We start from the raw sequence: 17545 nt of genomic DNA, 5'->3' as shown, positions 1-17545 counted from the left end.
GCACATCAATGCCAGCTGTGGCAAGAAGGTTTGCTGTGTCTGTCAGCGTAGTGTCCAGAGCATGGAGGCGCTATCAGGAGACAGGCCAGTACATCAGGAGACGTGGAGGAGGCCATGGGAGGACAACAACCCAGCAGCAGGACCGCTACCTCCTTCTTTGTACAAGGAGGAACAGGAGGAGCACTGCCAGAGCCCTGCAGAATGAGCTCCAGCAGGCCACAAATGTGCATGTGTCTGCTCCAACAGTCAGAAACAGACTCCATGAGGGAGGTATGAGGGCCCGACGTCCACAGGTGGGGGTTGTGCTTCCAGCTCAACACCGTGCAGGATGTTTGGCGTTTGCCAGAGAACACCAAGATTGGCAAATTCTCCACTGGCGCCCTGAGCTCTTCACAGATGGAAGCAGGTTCACACTGAGCACATGTGACAGACATGACGGAGTCTGGAGACGCCGTGGAGAACGTTCTGCTGCCTGCAACATCCTCCAGCAGGACCGGTTTGGCAGTGGGTCAGTAATGGTGTGGGGGGGCATTTCTTTGGAGGGCCGCACAGCCCTCCATGTGCTCGCCAGAGGTAGCCTGACTGCCATTAGGTACCGAGATGAGATCCTCAGACCCCTTGTGGGACCATATGCTGGTGCGGTTGGTCCTGGGTTCCTCCTAATGCAAGACAATGCTAGACCTCATGTGGCTGGAGTGTGTCAGCAGTTTCTGCAACACCAAGGCATTGATGTTATGGACTGGCCCGCCCGTTCCCCAGACCTGAATCCAGCTGAGCACATCTAGGACATCATGTCTTGCTCCATCCACCAACGCCAAGTTGCACCACAGACTGTCCAGGAGTTGGCGGATGCTTTAGTCCAGGTCTGGGAGGAGATCCCTCAGGAGAACATCCACCGCCTCATCAGGAGCATGCCCAGGCGTTGTAGGGAGGTCATACAGGTACGCAGAGGCCGCACACACTACTGAGCCTCATTCTGACCTGTTTAAAGGACATTACATCAAAGTTGGATCAGCCTGTAGTGTGTTTTTCCACTTTCATTTGGAGTAGAACTCCAAATCCAGACCTCCATGGGTTGATATGTTTGATTTTTATTAATAGTTTTTGTGTGATTTTGTTGTCAGAACGTTCAACTATGGAAAGAACAAAGTATTCAATAAAAATATTTCATTCATTCAGATCTACAACATATTACTTTGTGTTCGCACACACACACACATAAATATATATATATATACTATATATATATATATATATATATATATATATATATATATATATATATATATATATATATAAACTTAGATCTGGGCATTACACGCTTTTAATTCATGGAGTGCATTAAAACTTGGGTATCTGGATAAAGTAGAGATTAGTCACTCTTATTAGATTATAGTTACGCTATTCTATTCTTCAATCATTTAGCAGACACTTTTGCCTAAAGAGACTTACATATGAGTGAGAACAACACAAGCAGGAAATCAAAAAGTAGAGGACATCGTAGGAAGGTGATGGTGGACTGTTCAGTTGGACGCAGGTCCTTCCATGAAGTGCTACAGGCTTTTTATTTATTTGCTGCTGTTGTTGTTGTTGTTGTTTACTCCCTTCCCACCCCATAATACCACCGATGTTATAATACAAAGAATTAATACCATAAAGTTTGTTACAAAGAACTTGGCTAAGTTCTCCAACTTTCCAACAAATACAGCTAAACTAAGTGTTGAAGTTCTCCTTGAAGAGCTGAGTCTTCAGCTGGGTCTTAAAAGTAGACAGGGACTCTGCAGAGCGGACAGAGTTTGGGATATCATTCCACCATCGTGGCACAACAGAGGAAAAGAGTCTGGCTGGTAATTTAGTCCCATGTATTGGTGGTAACATGAGGCGTCTTTCACTAGTGGAACGTAGCTGTGGAGAGGGAGTGTAGCTCTGGATTAGGGATTGAAGGTAGACGGGAGCCGTTTGAGTTATTGTTTTGTACGCCAGAGGCAGAGCTTTAAATTAGATGCGTGCCGCGACCGGAAGCCAGTGAAGTGCGATTAGCAGCCGAGTGACATGAGCTTGTTTGGGTTGGTTGAAGACCAGACACGCTGCGGCATTCTGTATCATCTGCTGATCATCTGCTTTAATTACTCATACTCTAATTACAATGTTATAGTTACTTTAATTATACTGAAGTTAATTTTTTGAGATTGCTGTTACTTCAACTGCAGAGTTAAATTGAAAAGAGCTAAACTAGGTCCTTGTTCTCGTTTTGGTTTGTGTCTGCAGGACATCCTGGCGTACCAGCGGCGCAGCAACCACCGTCTGGCCCCTGGCCTCTACCTGGGATACCTGAAGCTCAGCAGCTCAGTGGACCAGATCAAAGTCCTGGTGTCACAGGGAACCCCCAACATGCTCTGCCACACCCGAATCCGAGACAATGCCAATGTGTCCAGGTCCACAACACACAGACATTTTTACCCTTTTATTCCTGTTCACATATCCAGCAAACTTAACATGTTCTTGGTGTCCAGGAACATTTAGGGACATCAGAGGTTTTGTTACTTTAGCTGAGTAAATGATAGTAAAACAAATGATAAATGATTATTTTCCTGTCTGACATAGAATGCTATGCTATTCGTGGGTTTCACTCAGATGACCTGGAAGATGTGCAAAAATTAAGAAAGGGGGGGTTGCCGAATGAGTTCAAAACACAGCACAGTGGATGAGAGCAAGTACGCTTTGGGATTTTATGGGCCGTCACAAATGCGATGTGTCAAAGGTCAGTTTGGGATATGTTAAACTTGATTGAACAAACTTTACGTCTCTTACCTATTATAAAGCGGTTGCAGCAAACTCTGTAATTGTCCGTTTTGCCTCCTGTTTTGGCTAAAGTTTTTTTTTTTTTTTTTTTTTTTTTTTTTTTTTAAACTCTTTTGTGACACACTCCTTTCTGGACAAGGAAAAAAAAAAAAAACCTATTGCAATAACTATACTGCACAGAATTTAGGCATTTTTAAACCAACCCACATGGGATTCTGTGTGGCTGCATTTACTTCCTGACCCCTGCAGGACTTTGTGACGTCGTTGCTACATCAGATGAAACCTAGCGGTAGTAATACCATGTTAACACCATGCCAACGTCATGCTAATAACATGTTAACATCATGCTAAATCATGCTAACAATACAATAGCCTGCTCATGTTATGCTAATACAATGCTAAAATCATGCTAATGACTAATTTCTTGTTAATGCTATGCTAAAACAATGCTCATACCATGTTAATGTCAGGGTAATACTATGTTAACATCATGCTAATACAAAGCTAATGTCATGCTAATAAAATGCTAACATCATGATGCTAAAACAATGTAGGGCCAGATTGAGCCTTTATGGGGATGCAGCAGAATATAATATTTTGGTCCCCTTAGACACTCGGGGCCACTAAAGTTTAAAAGGATGTCAGTAAATGTTTTCTTTTGTTTAGTGGCCAAAATCAATTTTTGATTGATTTCTGATTTCACATTCAGGATTTGCTTATACAACAGGCAAGCTGGTAGGGAAGTGCTTTGACAGTTTATCTTTAAACTACAGGTAACATTTAGGGACAAATAGCACGAATGTGCCATAAGAAGGCCTTTTCTTCATAAGACAGCACACAGTGATGAAAGGCTGATAGACTACAAGATCAGCAAGGGGGCTTACTACTTTAACAAGTTGAAAAATCTGGTCAAACTACCATTAACATCCAAAAACAATTTAAATGGGTGTCCACTATACCGCCAAAGGGACAAAAGAGAGAGAGAAATAAAACAAGTCATCGTAAATTTCGTTAATTTGAAACCCTAACCCTAACCCAACAGACACTGTAATGTGTGTCCATTGAGTTTGTTTATGCCTCTGTCCAACTCTGCAAATACAACAAAATCCTTTTTACTCACAAAATTTATTATATTAAGACACTAATTGGGAATCTGCTGCAGCAACACGCTCAATAAAAGTTGTTCTGGACTCAAGTAAAAACAAACATTTATGTAATGTACAGTAACTCCAAACCAGATGGGCAGTGAGTGTGCCACAATCAGGTATAAAAGATTTAAGTTCTATTTTTAAAAAGTCCCAGGTGAACAGCATATGTTGTTTGTTTAGGGAGGAGTGGGACTGGATCCAGATGCTGGCAGCCTCAGGTCACACCAGGCAGGATGATAAGGAGGCGGAGCAACAGACAGGAAGCCACACCCCTTTACTGTACTATGAACTCCAGATGGCCATCAAGTCCCTGCTGAAGCACATGAACATAACTCAGCACCAGGTAGACACAATTGCAGCCGGATGCTGGTCCTGAACTAGCAGGAATCGGAAGATCAAACCACATGACCACGTGACCAAATTAACTTGATGCCGTGACCAAGTGACCATGTGACCAATTGACCAATTGAATATGTGACCACATGACCATGCAACCACATTACCCTGTGATAAAATGACTTCACGATCACACGACCACATTCTTGAGAAAGCCTCATCCAGACTTTAGTCAGGATTTTACGTCATGGTACTTGAACTTTTAAATTTTTAATGACCCTCGTATGCCATTGGAGACCTTTTTTCTCTTCATTTTTTGTTTTCTTCCTTATGTAGGATGATTTTCATGGGTAAAAAGGTTTCTCTTAGAGAACTTCACATTTCTTAAAGGTCCACAGGACTTTTTAGGCTTTCTGGAGTAAGTCAGTGTGGAAGATTTGGATGATGATGACTGGATGTACGTTTATTAGCAAAATGAGGTTGTTGTTGATGTTTATGTATATGTTCATATCAGCGGTTCATGTTTCGCTTATGGTTTGGTTTATTATTGTAGATGTGAACATAGCTTGACTGTGTGCATGTGTGTGCGCAGGCCCGTGATTTCCGTCTCTACAGTCAAGAGGTGGTAGAGCTCGGCCATGGCGTCTCCTTCCTGCTGCTGCTGCCAGCTGCTGATGATGTTTGCTCTGCCCCCGGACAGTGCAACCCCTACACCCCTCTTTCAGGGTTTCTCCACCTCCCTCTGCAGATGTTTGAGCTGGGTAACAATACATACACACACACACTCACCCTAAATCTGAATAATAATTACACGTACAGTAGTTAGTGGGGAGAAATAATTCATGATGATGATGAGGAGCAGATGAAGACCACCATAGACATAATGAGTTAATGCAGACATGACAGCACTCTGACCCAGATCCATCCCCAGACCATCAGAACCCCCACCATCTGTTAATGTGCTGTAGAAATCTAATCAATTATTCTGTGACAGCAGCATTAATGTATTGTTTCTGTTTCCTCTCTGACATTTATTTCTGGGATGTTTGTACCTGAACATGAACATGTAAAACTCCACTCTGTCAGGTTCAGAGCTGTAGAATCAGGCATGTTCCATTTGTTTCATGTATGTGGGCGAGGGTGGGATTGTTTTTTTTTTTGTTTTTTTTTGAGAAATCTGTCTTCGGACCACAAGCAGCTCACTGATACAGTGAGCAACTTTCTTTGAGGATAACAGAGCTTGAGAAGAGGAATAAAACACTGCAAGGAATTCGTATGAATGAGAAATTTAATGAGTCATTTTCAGCTGTTGAGCCTTTAAACAGACTAACTCAAATTTTTATACGAGGGATCATATCAGATGTGGAGCCTCCCGCAACAGATCTGGCGGACACACTTCCGTGGATTTGTCAAAATGACATAAGAACAGCTGAGGAAGTTCCTAAACCGGATGGTCAAACTGATCTCTACTGGAACCGTGTTGGTGCCAGACCAAAGTCATCAACCCCAGCCAGAACCTGGTCTGATGTTATCCGTCACAAAGGTAAATCCAGCAGAAAAGTTAAAGCTCCAGCACTCACTCTACCACCTGAAATCTCACTGCATAAGATATGATCTGTTGACTCCAAGTAAAATGGATGGTAAAAAGGAAGGGAGAAATGGTCCCAAAACTCAGCCAAGGGCAAACCAAGATATGAGGAGAGGTCAAAGGTCCACAACCAGGACAACTAGAGACACCCTCACCAACCCCAATAAGAAAGGAATGGATCCGATCCTGACTGGGGACTCCATAACGCAGCATGTGAGAATGGCAAAGACAGAAAATAGAACTTTTTCTGATACATCAGTCGTGGAACTGTCAGAGATCTTAGTGACCGTTCTGTCTTCACACCCAGATGGCATGAAGATCATCGTCCACATGGGGTCTCATGATATTCTGAGGAGGAAAACTGGCTCTGAGATCCTAAAGAAAGACTTTTCTCTGCTGTTGGAGGGAATATGTCCCTCTGGAGACGCCATGTCATTTCAGATCCCGATCCTACAGCGGGGAAAGGATCGGGTGTTTTCAGCAGACTTCTGGGTCTGAACACATGGCTATCACTGCATGTATGGTCCGTGGGATAAAGTTCATCGATAATGTCAACATCTTTTGGAACTGTAAGGAACGTTTCAGACCTGACGGAGTGCATCCAGATCTATCTGGATCCAGATTACTTGGTGCTCGTCTGCATCATGCTGTTGGAACGGCAAACCCAAACATGAACACAGAGATAAGAGCCAAGGACATAGAAGAGAGGCAAACAACACCCAGCTCTCCTCCCTCATCAGATCCACTTCTCCACATCACCCAAGGTCTCCAGAAGATGTCTCTGTCCCAGTCCAGACCCCAACGACCCCCATCTGTCCCCGTCCTCCTCTGAGATCATCTGTCCTGGCAGAGCAGAGCATGGACGATGTGCAGGATGTTCACAAAGCAGTAGTAGAGGTCAGAACAAAGATAGCTAACATGATGAAATGAAAAATACTTCATTAATCCCCAAAGGGAAATATTGTAGTTTATAATAATAACTAGAGGAGGTCTAGTTAGGGGGTGAACTGAACCTGTTGAAGAATATGTTCAGCTCATTAGCTCTGTCCAGACCTCCATCAGGCTGGTCCCCCTTTAACTTGAAGCCGGTGATCTTCTTCATTCCAGACCACACATCCCTCAGGTTATTCTGCTGGAGCTGACTTTCTAACTTCTTCCTGTAGTCCTCCTTGCACTTCTTAGTTTGTGTTTGAAGTTGTTTTTTGTGTTGCCCTCAATAACTCCCTGTCTCCATCCCTGAAGGCTTTCTTTTTGATGTTCAGCAGCTTTTTCAGGTCACTGGAGATCCAGGGTTTGTTATTGGGGAAGCACCTCACTGTTCTTGTTGGGACGATGCTGTCCACACAGAAGTTTATGTAATCTGTCACACACTCAGTCATGGCGTTGATGTTGTCTCCATGAGGTTCACAGAGGACGTTCCAGTCTGTAGCCTCAAAGCCTCCTCTAAGAGCATCTTCAGCTTCAGCAGACCAGATTTTGATAGTCTTTGTGATGACTGGTTGCTGCTGAACGATGGGCTTGTAGGTGGAGGTGAGAAGAACCAGATTATGGTCAGATCTTCCTAAAGGAGGCAGGGCAGAACAACTGTATCCATTATTCATATTTGCATAAAATAAGTCCAACATCTTATTTTCTCTGGTGGAGCAGCTGACAAACTGCTGGAATGTTGGTAGAGTTGCAGAGAGGGAGACGTTGTTGAAGTCTCCGGAGATCGCCATGAATGAGTTTGGATGCTGTGTTTGTAGCCGAGCAACGACGGAGCTGATGACGTCACAGGCTGTGTCTGGTGCGGTACCAGGTATTATATAAACCGCTACCAGAATAACACAGGTAAACTCTCTGGGTAAATAATATGGATGGAAGCTCACAGCTAACAGTTCCATGTCCCTTGTGCATATCTTCTCCTTGACAGTAACATGTCCAGGATGACACCAACACTGGTTAACCAGCACTGCAATTCCACCACCCTTTAGCTTTCTGCTGTGTTGTCTACAGCGGTCTGCACGGACCGTTTTAAAGCCCGGTACAGACACATTACAGTCAGGGATGTGTTCATGCAGCCATGTCTCAGTGAAGCACATAATACTGCACTCTGTATTCTTTCTGACACCTTGTTAGCATCTCCATCTCGTCCATTTTGTTAGCTAGCAATCTCACATTACCCATGACGACAGTCGGGAGAAATGGTTTAATCTCCATCGCTTTCTCCGCTCTCTGAATCCCGCTCTGCATCCTCTTCTCTTTCATTTCAACTCAATCGGGATTTGATGTGTTGTTTCGCTGATAATCCTGATTTGGGAGAGTGTAATCAGTTGATCCCGATTGTAAACAAGTCTTTCATTGCCATGGAGATTCGTCACAACAAGCCTTGAAAGAGCGAAAATATGCAAAAAAAAAAACCTCCTTGTAGTACATCCTCCGAACCGGCATAAAATCCTCAGAAAAAAATACCTAATTTGAGGTAATATCTATGCAAGAAGACTTTTTACTTTTAAAAAAAATAAATCAAGATTGCAAGTCAGAGCTACTACAATCTGCTGCCAACAGACTGTACAATTTAGAATGGAATGTATATATAAAATATATAAAACACAAGTCTAGATTAGTCAGCAGGAAGCCTGATTAATGATACAAGATATTTGGCTTCATGTTTTTTATCTGTACAGTAACACAGCAGCCCATATCAGTAGTTGCATCAACCAGAGATCAGTCATGTTGACATAACATTTTTCACACTCCTGGTTAAAACAGGAAATCTAAATAAGTTAATTAATTTAGAAAAACACTTCATTGTAAATAAAACCTCAATAAAAAGCACAGCTCCGTGAAACTCCGTGTGGTTAAAATGTGTGTGTGCTGATCTGGGTGCAGACCGGCCGGCAGCTGGACACTGAACGTACCGACCGGTTCAGTAAACATCCGTTTCAGTTTTTACAACTGTAACCTTCGAGTTTTTAAAAAGTACATTTATTGTTTAAAAGAACGTTCCAACACAGAATAAAATGGAGACGTATTAACATGAACGACATGCGTCATTTTCAACATGCTATCTGAACAGGCAAGGTGAGCAGACATTAAAAATGACGACTTTACCATTCAGAGACAGTTTGTTGTAAACGTGCTCCTTCCACCATCTCGGTATCTTCTCTCTCAGGCTCAGAGTCCAGTTCAAACATATATGCTGAATTCAGAAAGCTGCTGCTGTCGGGTTAGCTGCTATCACTAGCCGCTAATGTTTTTAGCATGCAGACTACTGGCCCCGCCCCCCTTCCAACTCCGGACCTCCAGCGATCAATCAGCGAGAAGCTCATTGATGTTATTTTAATCAATATCTAGGTTGATAAAAATCTTGCATGAATTCTCACGAGAAAAGTTTTATTATGAATAAAGTGTTCAGAAAAAGCACTTATAATTTTCTTTTTGTTTAATACGTTTTTAAACAGTTATTTAAAAACCGTCAGAGGACAGTGGGCACATGAAAAGACCAGGCTATGACTCCTTTAACTGGTTCAGGTCCGATTTAGAAGGCCGGCGTTATTTTGTTGCAATTGACAGCTATGAATCTGAGCGAGGGGCCGTGACTTGTGGAGTACCTCAGGGGTCAGTCCTTGGACCTCTTGTGTTCAACTTGTATATGCTCCATTTAGGTCAAATAATACAGAACTTTAACATCAGTTATCACAGTTATGCAGATGACACGCAGCTTTATGTGTCTTTGTCACCAGATGACCAATAAACTTACTGTGTTTGGAGCAAGTAAACATCAAGATGAGAGAGAATTTTCTGCAATTAAATTAAGACCAAACTGAGATTATTCTGTTTCGTAGCAAAGAGAACAGGGTCATCGTTGGTAAACACCTGGAGACTCGAGCTCTTAAAACCACCAATCAAGTCTGTAACATTGGAATGTTGATAGACTCAGATCTGACTTTCAACATCAAAGCTTCACTAAGAATCTTTTTACCATCAGAAACATCCACAGGATTAAAAGTTTAGTCTCCCAGTAAGACCAGTAGAAACTCCTCTATGCATTCATCTCCAGCAGACTGGATAACTGGAACGGTCTTTTAACAGGACTTCCCAGTAAAACCAGTAGACTGGATTACTGGAACGGTCTTTTAACAGGACTTCCCAGTAAAACCAGTAGGCTGGATTACTGGAACTGTCTTTTAATAGGACTTCCCAATAAAACCAGTAGACTGGATTACTGGAACGATCTTTTAAAAGGACTTCCCAGTAAAACCAATAGACTGGATTACTGGAACGGTCTTTTAACAGGACTTCCTAAAAAAACAGCATTAAACATCTGCAGCTCATCCAGATGCTGCTAGAGCTTGAACTAGAACTGAGAGGTCTGAACACATCACACAGGTTTTAAAATCTTTACACTGTGGTTTCCAGTCTGTCACAGGATAGATTCAAAAACCTGCTGACTGTTTACAAATCCTGGAATACATCTGTGATATGTTCAGAGAATATAAACCAAGCAGAGCTCTTCGATCCAAAGACTCTGGTCAACTAGTCCAGACCAGAGTCCAGACCAGATTTCAGACCAGAGTCCAGACTAAACATGGAGAAGCAGCATAATAATGTGGAATTATTATTATTACACAGTGGAATAATCTGCCAGTGGAGATTAAACTTTCACCAAATGTAGAAACTTTTAAATCCAGGTTAAAAACATTTCCTTTCTCATGCACCTATACATGACATCTGCACAGTAACTTTTAATTAATTCTGCTTTTAATTATGGGTGCCAATGCTGTAAAGCATTGAGGCACCTATTACTATCGCTTTGCGTTTATTCCGCGATCTTATTTTTAAACCTCTCCCATTTCTGCTCGATTTTCGGTACATATCTCCTTCTAGGGATTTGCCAGCACCCCCACAAAAGTTATATCAAAACGTGCATCTCGGCCCAGAGAAGTGTGCTATGAGTTTTCTTCTACAAAAGTCTTACGGTTTTTACGTAATTTGCAAAAAACTGCAAATTTTTTCCCCATAGGAATGAATGGGATTTGACCGAAAGGAGCGGCAGAAAATCCCAAAACCCAGCCTACTTTGGAGCTCTACAGCTCAGCCATACTTTTACTTAGAAACATCATTCAAAGTTTAAACTGGTCACAACAAATGAAACTTTAACCAAATGAAAGGATATTGTCATATCTTGTACGGTTTTGATACTATCGCGAGTTACGTTTTATGAAAAATCAGAGAAACGGCCAAAATCCCTCTCCCCTCGAACCGCCGTTTAAATTCCTTTTACAATAGGGCAAAATAAATTACATCCCTGTGTTCCTGAAAGTCTTCTGGCGCTCACAGTTCAAGAATTATTTTGATACGACTTTTCATTTGCGAACAGCGCTTTGTTGTTCGAGGGGTTCAATCATTTCCTATTAGTCTCTGTGACCTCTGTCTGTGTCAGTTTGAGTGAGATGGCAGTTGTGTCCCCGTTGCCATGACGACGTTAACGAGCAGGAAGCCGGTTTGTGTGGACGACTGGAATCACGCACACACATGCCCATATACAGTAATATACAGTGGATCAGAGGAACAGGATGCAGTTATTGATCTATTCACACTGTTTATTGGTTTACAATTGATATCACTCAATAACTGCCTTACATGTAGTGAGTATCAGCCCACGCGCACGTCAGCGGGCCTTTCTTTTCTCTCTTGTCCTCTTTCAGAGGAACAGGTTGCATTTAATGATAAATAAACACCCTTTTATTGATCTACACTATTGGTGTATTATGAATATCACTCATTAACTGCTGTCAGTGGGAAATTACAGATGCGCGTGTCAGCGCACCTTTTCTCTTTCTTCTCCCCAACACATACACACACACACACACACACTCACACACATGCACACTCACACACATACACATGCACACTCACACACACTACATATCAGAGGCCCCTAACTCATTAGGACATTTGCCACACACACGGGGAGGCGGGCAGCTTCATTGGCACCCATCAAAATTTCTTCAAAAATTTTCTAGTTACTTTAATATAATTTATGATTTTATTGTGATTTTGTTATTTGTATTTTCTTTTATGCTTTTTTTATGTAATGCTTTTAATGTTTCATTTAAAGCACTTTGAATTGTCTTGTACATGAAAGGTGCTATACAAATAAACTTGCCTTGCCTTGCATTGTTGTCTCGTGGATCAGTCTTGTCTCCTTCGCTCTACAGTCATCATTTTAGATGTTTTTTTTTAGTCTGAATGAAGGAACAGGAACCTGATGGTTTATCTTCTCTCTCAGTTCACTTCTGCACATACAAGGAGAAGTTCATCAACCTGTACTGCCGCTTGTCCTCCGTCTTAGACCTGGATGCCCTCATTACCCAGCAAGCACTACGGGAGGCCATCAGTAACAGTGAGGTGACCACAGCCAAGCAGAAACATCAGCTCATCCTGGACTACATACAGGTGAGACCTGATTCAGGTTTGGTTTGGGCATGTCGGTTTCTGTGTGATGCCATCAGAAGCTGTAATAGGCTTGACACAGGAGGGCGAGAAACAACAGAAAAAGAGGAAATTCATTACCACCAAGATGAAATCCAACCCACAGGATGTGACAAACAGCAGTGTCACACATCATGTTCTTGTTTCCATTTTGGAGTAACTTTGGTATTTTCAAAGACAGATGAAGTATCAAGAATGAAGTGACAAGATTTAGCTTGAAATGAGAAAAATCTTGCTGGTAACTCTACTTTGCAGAAAAAGACACCCCTGGCTTTTTTAAAACACAATGAAACATCCTGGTGAATATCATGTTATGACCTCAAGTCTGATCCAGAAAAAATTATGATTCACTTGATTAGTCAATGAAACTGACAGACCCTCACAAAAGTTAGTTACACGTCTTATGTCACGTCGCATGCCCCCATGTTGTACAATAACAATGCGGATATTTCACAGGAAATTCATCTGTTGCTTGACGGGGAAATTGGAGTGATTCTTATTTCATTGCCCAGTAGAAAATTACTGAAGAAGTGATGTCACTCGCTGTGTGTCAGGCTAATAAGTCAAGAAATAACTTGAAAGATATGTATCGTGCTGACCAAGCCATGAGATATCCACATGAGTCTGATACCTCCTCCATCACATGTATGTCAGACATATGTGTCCTTCAGCTCAACATACACATTTCTGGCAATCCAAACGTGAAGTGGACACTGTCCATCCTCACGCAGCTGGTTAAGAAATGAAAATAAAAAATACTTTATTAATCCCCAAAGGGAAATATTGTAGTATATAATAATATCTGGAGGAGGTCTTTTTCCGGAGGCTGATGGCTGCTGGCAGGAATGATCTTCTGTATCTTTCAGTCTTACATCGGACCTGAAGAAGCCTCTCACTGAACACACTTTGTTGTTTCATCACTGTGTTGTGGAGAGGGTGTGAAGAATCCTCCATCATCTTCATCAGCTTGTGCAGCATTCTTCTTTGGACAATCAGCTCCAGCGGCTCCAGAGTTACTCCAAGCACAGAAGCAGCTTTCTGGATCAGTTTGTTGATTCTCTTCAAGTCTCTGGTTCTGATGCTACTACCCCAGCAGATGCTGCAAAGCTGACTGCACTCTCCACAACAGACTTCTAGAAGATATGCAACATCTTGGTGCAGACGTTAAACCATCTCAGCTTCCTTAAGAAGTACAGTCTGCTCTGACCTTTCTTGTAGATGTAGTCAGTGTTGCATTTCCAGTCCAGTTTGTTGTCCAGCTGAACTCCAAGATACTTGTATTCCTCCACCACCTCCACCTCCTCTCCCAGGATGGAAACAGTGCTTTGTTTATTCTTCTTCCTCCTGAAGTCAACAATCATCTCTTTTGTTTTGCTGCTATTTAATATGAGATGATTGTCACCGCACCATTTAACAAACTGACTGACCAGTTCTCTGTACTCTGCTTCTTGTCCATCCCTGATACACCCCACAACTGCAGAGTCATCAGAGTATTTCTGCAGATGACAGGACTCAGAGTTGTACTGGAAGTCTGAGGTGTACAGAGTGAAGAGGAATGGCCAGAGTACAGTTCCTTGTGGTGCACCAGTGCTGCTGACCTCCATCTCAGACACACAACCTTTCAGTCTCACAAACTGGGGTCTGTTTGTGAGGTAGTCATAGATCCAGGTGGTTGTGGAGGTATCCACCTGGAATTTATGGAGCTTCTCACATAACAAAGCAGGCTGAATGGTATTAAAAGCACTGAGAAATGAAAGAACATGACCCTCAGAGTGCTGCCTGAATGGTCCAGATGAGCGTGTGCTCTCTGGAGCAGGTATATGATGGCATCTTCAACCCCAAGTCCATTACGATATGCAAACTGGAATGGGTCCTGAAAGGTGTTTACTTGCTTGTTGAGGTGAGCCAGTAAGAGTCTCTCCAGGACTTTCATGATGTGAGATGTCAGGGCAACTGGTCTGTAGTCACTTGGTTCAGCTGGTTGTGTTTCTTTAGGCACTGGAACAAGGCAGGAGGTTTTCCACAGCACTGGGACTCTATTTTGTCTCAGACTGGTGTTGAAAAGGTGCTGGAGAATCGGACATAGTTGTTCTGAGCAGGTCTTGAGAACTCTGGGACTGACACCATCTGGACCTGAAGCCTTGTTCTGGTTCAGTTTCTCAAGTTGCTTCATAACCTGATTGCAGGAGACAAACAAGGTGGAGGTCTCAGGATGTCCTGATGTGGAGGGAGATGAAGCTGTGTTCTGGTCCATGACTGAGCTGCAGGGTGACAGATTGGAGGCGTGACAGGAAAGCAGTGGGCTTATGGAGGGTGTGTGGTCTGTTGGGCTGGAGGTAGGGGGTGAACTGAACCTGTTGAAGAATATGTTCAGCTCATTAGCTCTGTCCAGACCTCCATCAGGCTGGTCCCCCTTTAACTTGAAGCCGGTGATCTTCTTCATTCCAGACCACACATCCCTCAGGTTATTCTGCTGGAGCTGACTTTCTAACTTCTTCCTGTAGTCCTCCTTGCACTTCTTAGTTTGTGTTTTTGGTGGCCTGGTCACCAGACGCTCGCTCTCATGCCCCACCCCCAAGCCTGGCACCAGAGGACGGCCCTAGGGGCCCACGTCTGGGCAAGGGAACATTTCGGCCCATGTTTGTCGTCATCATAGAGCTCTGTGAGCTGTACTTGGTCTGGTCCCTCCCCTAGACACCTTTTTGCCATGGGTGACCCTACCAGGGGAATAAAGCCCCCGACAATATAGCTGCTAGGATCTTCAGGATACAAAAACTCCTCCACCATGATAAGGTGGCGGCTCAGGGAATTTGTAATTTAACATTAAGATTTAATAGAATAATCACCAGGAATTGTGTGAGAAGCAAAGTCTGTGTGTGCAGCAGCTGGATGAGATGCGGCGTGACCTCCGGTGGATCACGGACGCCCTGCAGTATGCCCGCTACAAGCAGCCCCGCGGTGGCATTCCTGTCACCTGCCTAGTGGATGCCACTAGACCAGAGAGCGAGTCAACCCAGCAGAAGACTGACTCCACCTCCTCCAACATAGACTACCTGCCCACACCTTCCCCCTCACCTGAACTCCGCCGAAGGAAACCAATCAGTGGTTAGTATGATGTCACACACAAATGCACATAAACACATTTGGAAGCCTCTTCCTCACCTCTTCCCAACAGAATCTCTGCTCGGCTCTGATGAGGATGGATCCTCTGAGGTGTTCCTACCCACTGACAGTGACTATGACTCCAGTGATGCCCTGAGCCCCCGGGAGCTGGATCTGCTGTATTCTCCAAGTCCGGATCTCTCCCAGCAGGTTGTACGCTCGCTGCGTGGCAGCGCCCCTGACGTACTGCTCAGGTGACTCCAAAATCCTCATTGTTCCCTTCCAGACAACTTGGCCCACCTTTACTTTCAGATAAACACTTAAACCTCCAGCAGGACTACCTTTTCGATCACCAGAAATGTTAGTGTGTAACATTCCACAAATCAGCAAGCTTAAAGTGAGAGTAATGTCCATTCAAGAGCCATCAAAGATCATTCAGACAAGATATAGATAAGGTAACATACAGATAAGATAGGATAAGATAAACAGTTGTAAGGGTTAATGTTATACATCATGTTTCTGTCACGTGCCATTACAATGAAGCCATGCAATACCAGATCAGAATCCGTGTATGTCAGAATATTCCAAAAACAAAACTGTGAGAAAGGTTCTGCTTGTAATCCATGTTGGGTAATCTGATTACTCTGGTTTCCTCTCAGGTACAGCATCTGCCCACCCACAGACCCGCCCACTTCCATCTCTCCATCCAAAGACTCCCCCCTCTCCACCCCCAGCTTATCTCACCTGACCCCTTGCTTCAGGACCCTCCCCATGTCCCCTTCTCTTCCCCTGTCTCCTGTTCTGTCCAACACCACCAAGACTCTGGAGGGTCTCTCCCTCTCCAAAGAGGGCACTGCCCCCCTGAGGACCCCCCCTAACCCTCCAGCTAAACGCAAGTTGCTCTCCAGGAGCCAACGGGGCCATTACTTCAGTGGGCCCCAGCGCTGGATTAGGGGCCACAGTAGGGAGAGTTTAACTGAATCTCTTTCTGAAGGTGTGTACACCAAACAGCTAGACCCTGACCTGTCATCACCGGGAGACCTGCGCTCTTCACAGGACACAACTTTCATTAGCCACACCTCCTGCATCCTGGAGAGCCACAAAGGCCGACACCGGGAGCCCCGGCCACATGTTCGCAGGATCTTTGTGGAGTCCTGCAAGGAGCAGTTGTTGGAGCAGGGAAGGAGAAGCAGCAAGGGGGATGGTTCAGTGTCTGTAGTGCAGGTGGAATCTGGAGGAAAGGGGGTGGAGCCAGAGGATGCCACCAACCAGGAAGTCGACTCAGATGACCAAACCAATGCCCAGGTGTCAGAGATTCTCAGCAGCACACTGTAGGATTGCTATGATGAGGCAGCCAAGCACATGTCAGTATGCACAAAATTTCCTGCCTTCATTAACATGATTTAATATAGTTTAAATTAATTTCTTTGTCCTTTATTAAATAAATTAAACAAATTAGGAAAATTAATGTTTCTTATGAATTTGTATTTGTAAATACTTGGTCAACCCATAAAAAATATGTAAATGTTCCAAAAACACTGTTTTATCTTTTACACCTAGATCCTATGCATGTCTATTCACAAGAAATGTGAAAATTTGCAGCAGCTGCTGTTCCATAGGAACATTACATCCAATTACATTACTCCAACCTCCACAGATTGTAAACTGAAGTTGCTGGTTCAACTCCATCACGGCTCAGTATCCATGGCATTGACTGTTACCCAGAAAACAATCAATGCAACCAGAAACCAGGTACTGTCTCTCCCACCCGGAGGTTTGCACACCACTTGTCACATCAACATGAAGCAGAAGAAGTTGGCTGAAGCAAAGAAGAATTCAGCCATATTTCTCTACAGAAGATTTCTTTTGTCCTCATCTTCAGCATGAAGTGAATGTACAGTTGGGTCTGTTTGTTTGTGCTCTCTTGTGATGATTTTCTGTTCTGACCCACTCCTGTGATGTGCACAAGTCAGCCTGTAATCAGGTAAAAAAAATAAACCTGTGTTTTTTTTTGATGACTTAAACTCAGACCACTGATGTATTTTTGTATCTCAGATTTAGCGTGTTTCTTTAGCATGACCTAGTTTGTAGA

The 17545-nt window shown here is 43.4% G+C and overlaps 1 protein-coding gene across 1 annotated transcript in view; it reads left to right on the top strand.

Moving 5' to 3' along the window:
* Positions 1-17102, top strand: part of LOC306771507 (ankyrin repeat and fibronectin type-III domain-containing protein 1-like) — a gene marked incomplete at its 5' end in the record, with an annotated part of 24610 nt that extends 7508 nt beyond the window's left edge. The window contains 7 exons of the mRNA XM_079260673.1: positions 2269-2435; positions 4131-4293; positions 4879-5047; positions 12149-12315; positions 15234-15453; positions 15527-15707; positions 16113-17102. Coding sequence (XP_079116799.1) covers positions 2269-2435; positions 4131-4293; positions 4879-5047; positions 12149-12315; positions 15234-15453; positions 15527-15707; positions 16113-16788 — 1743 coding nt within the window. The remainder of the gene's footprint in view (positions 1-2268; positions 2436-4130; positions 4294-4878; positions 5048-12148; positions 12316-15233; positions 15454-15526; positions 15708-16112) is intronic.
* Positions 17103-17545: the final 443 nt, after the last annotated feature.

This window comes from Telmatherina bonti, assembly GCF_933228915.1.
Source record: "Telmatherina bonti genome assembly, chromosome: 21".
NCBI classification, from domain to species: Eukaryota; Metazoa; Chordata; class Actinopteri; order Atheriniformes; family Telmatherinidae; genus Telmatherina; species Telmatherina bonti.
The sequence above is the reverse complement of the archived record's forward strand: the minus strand, read 5'-3'. Positions and strand labels throughout refer to the sequence as shown.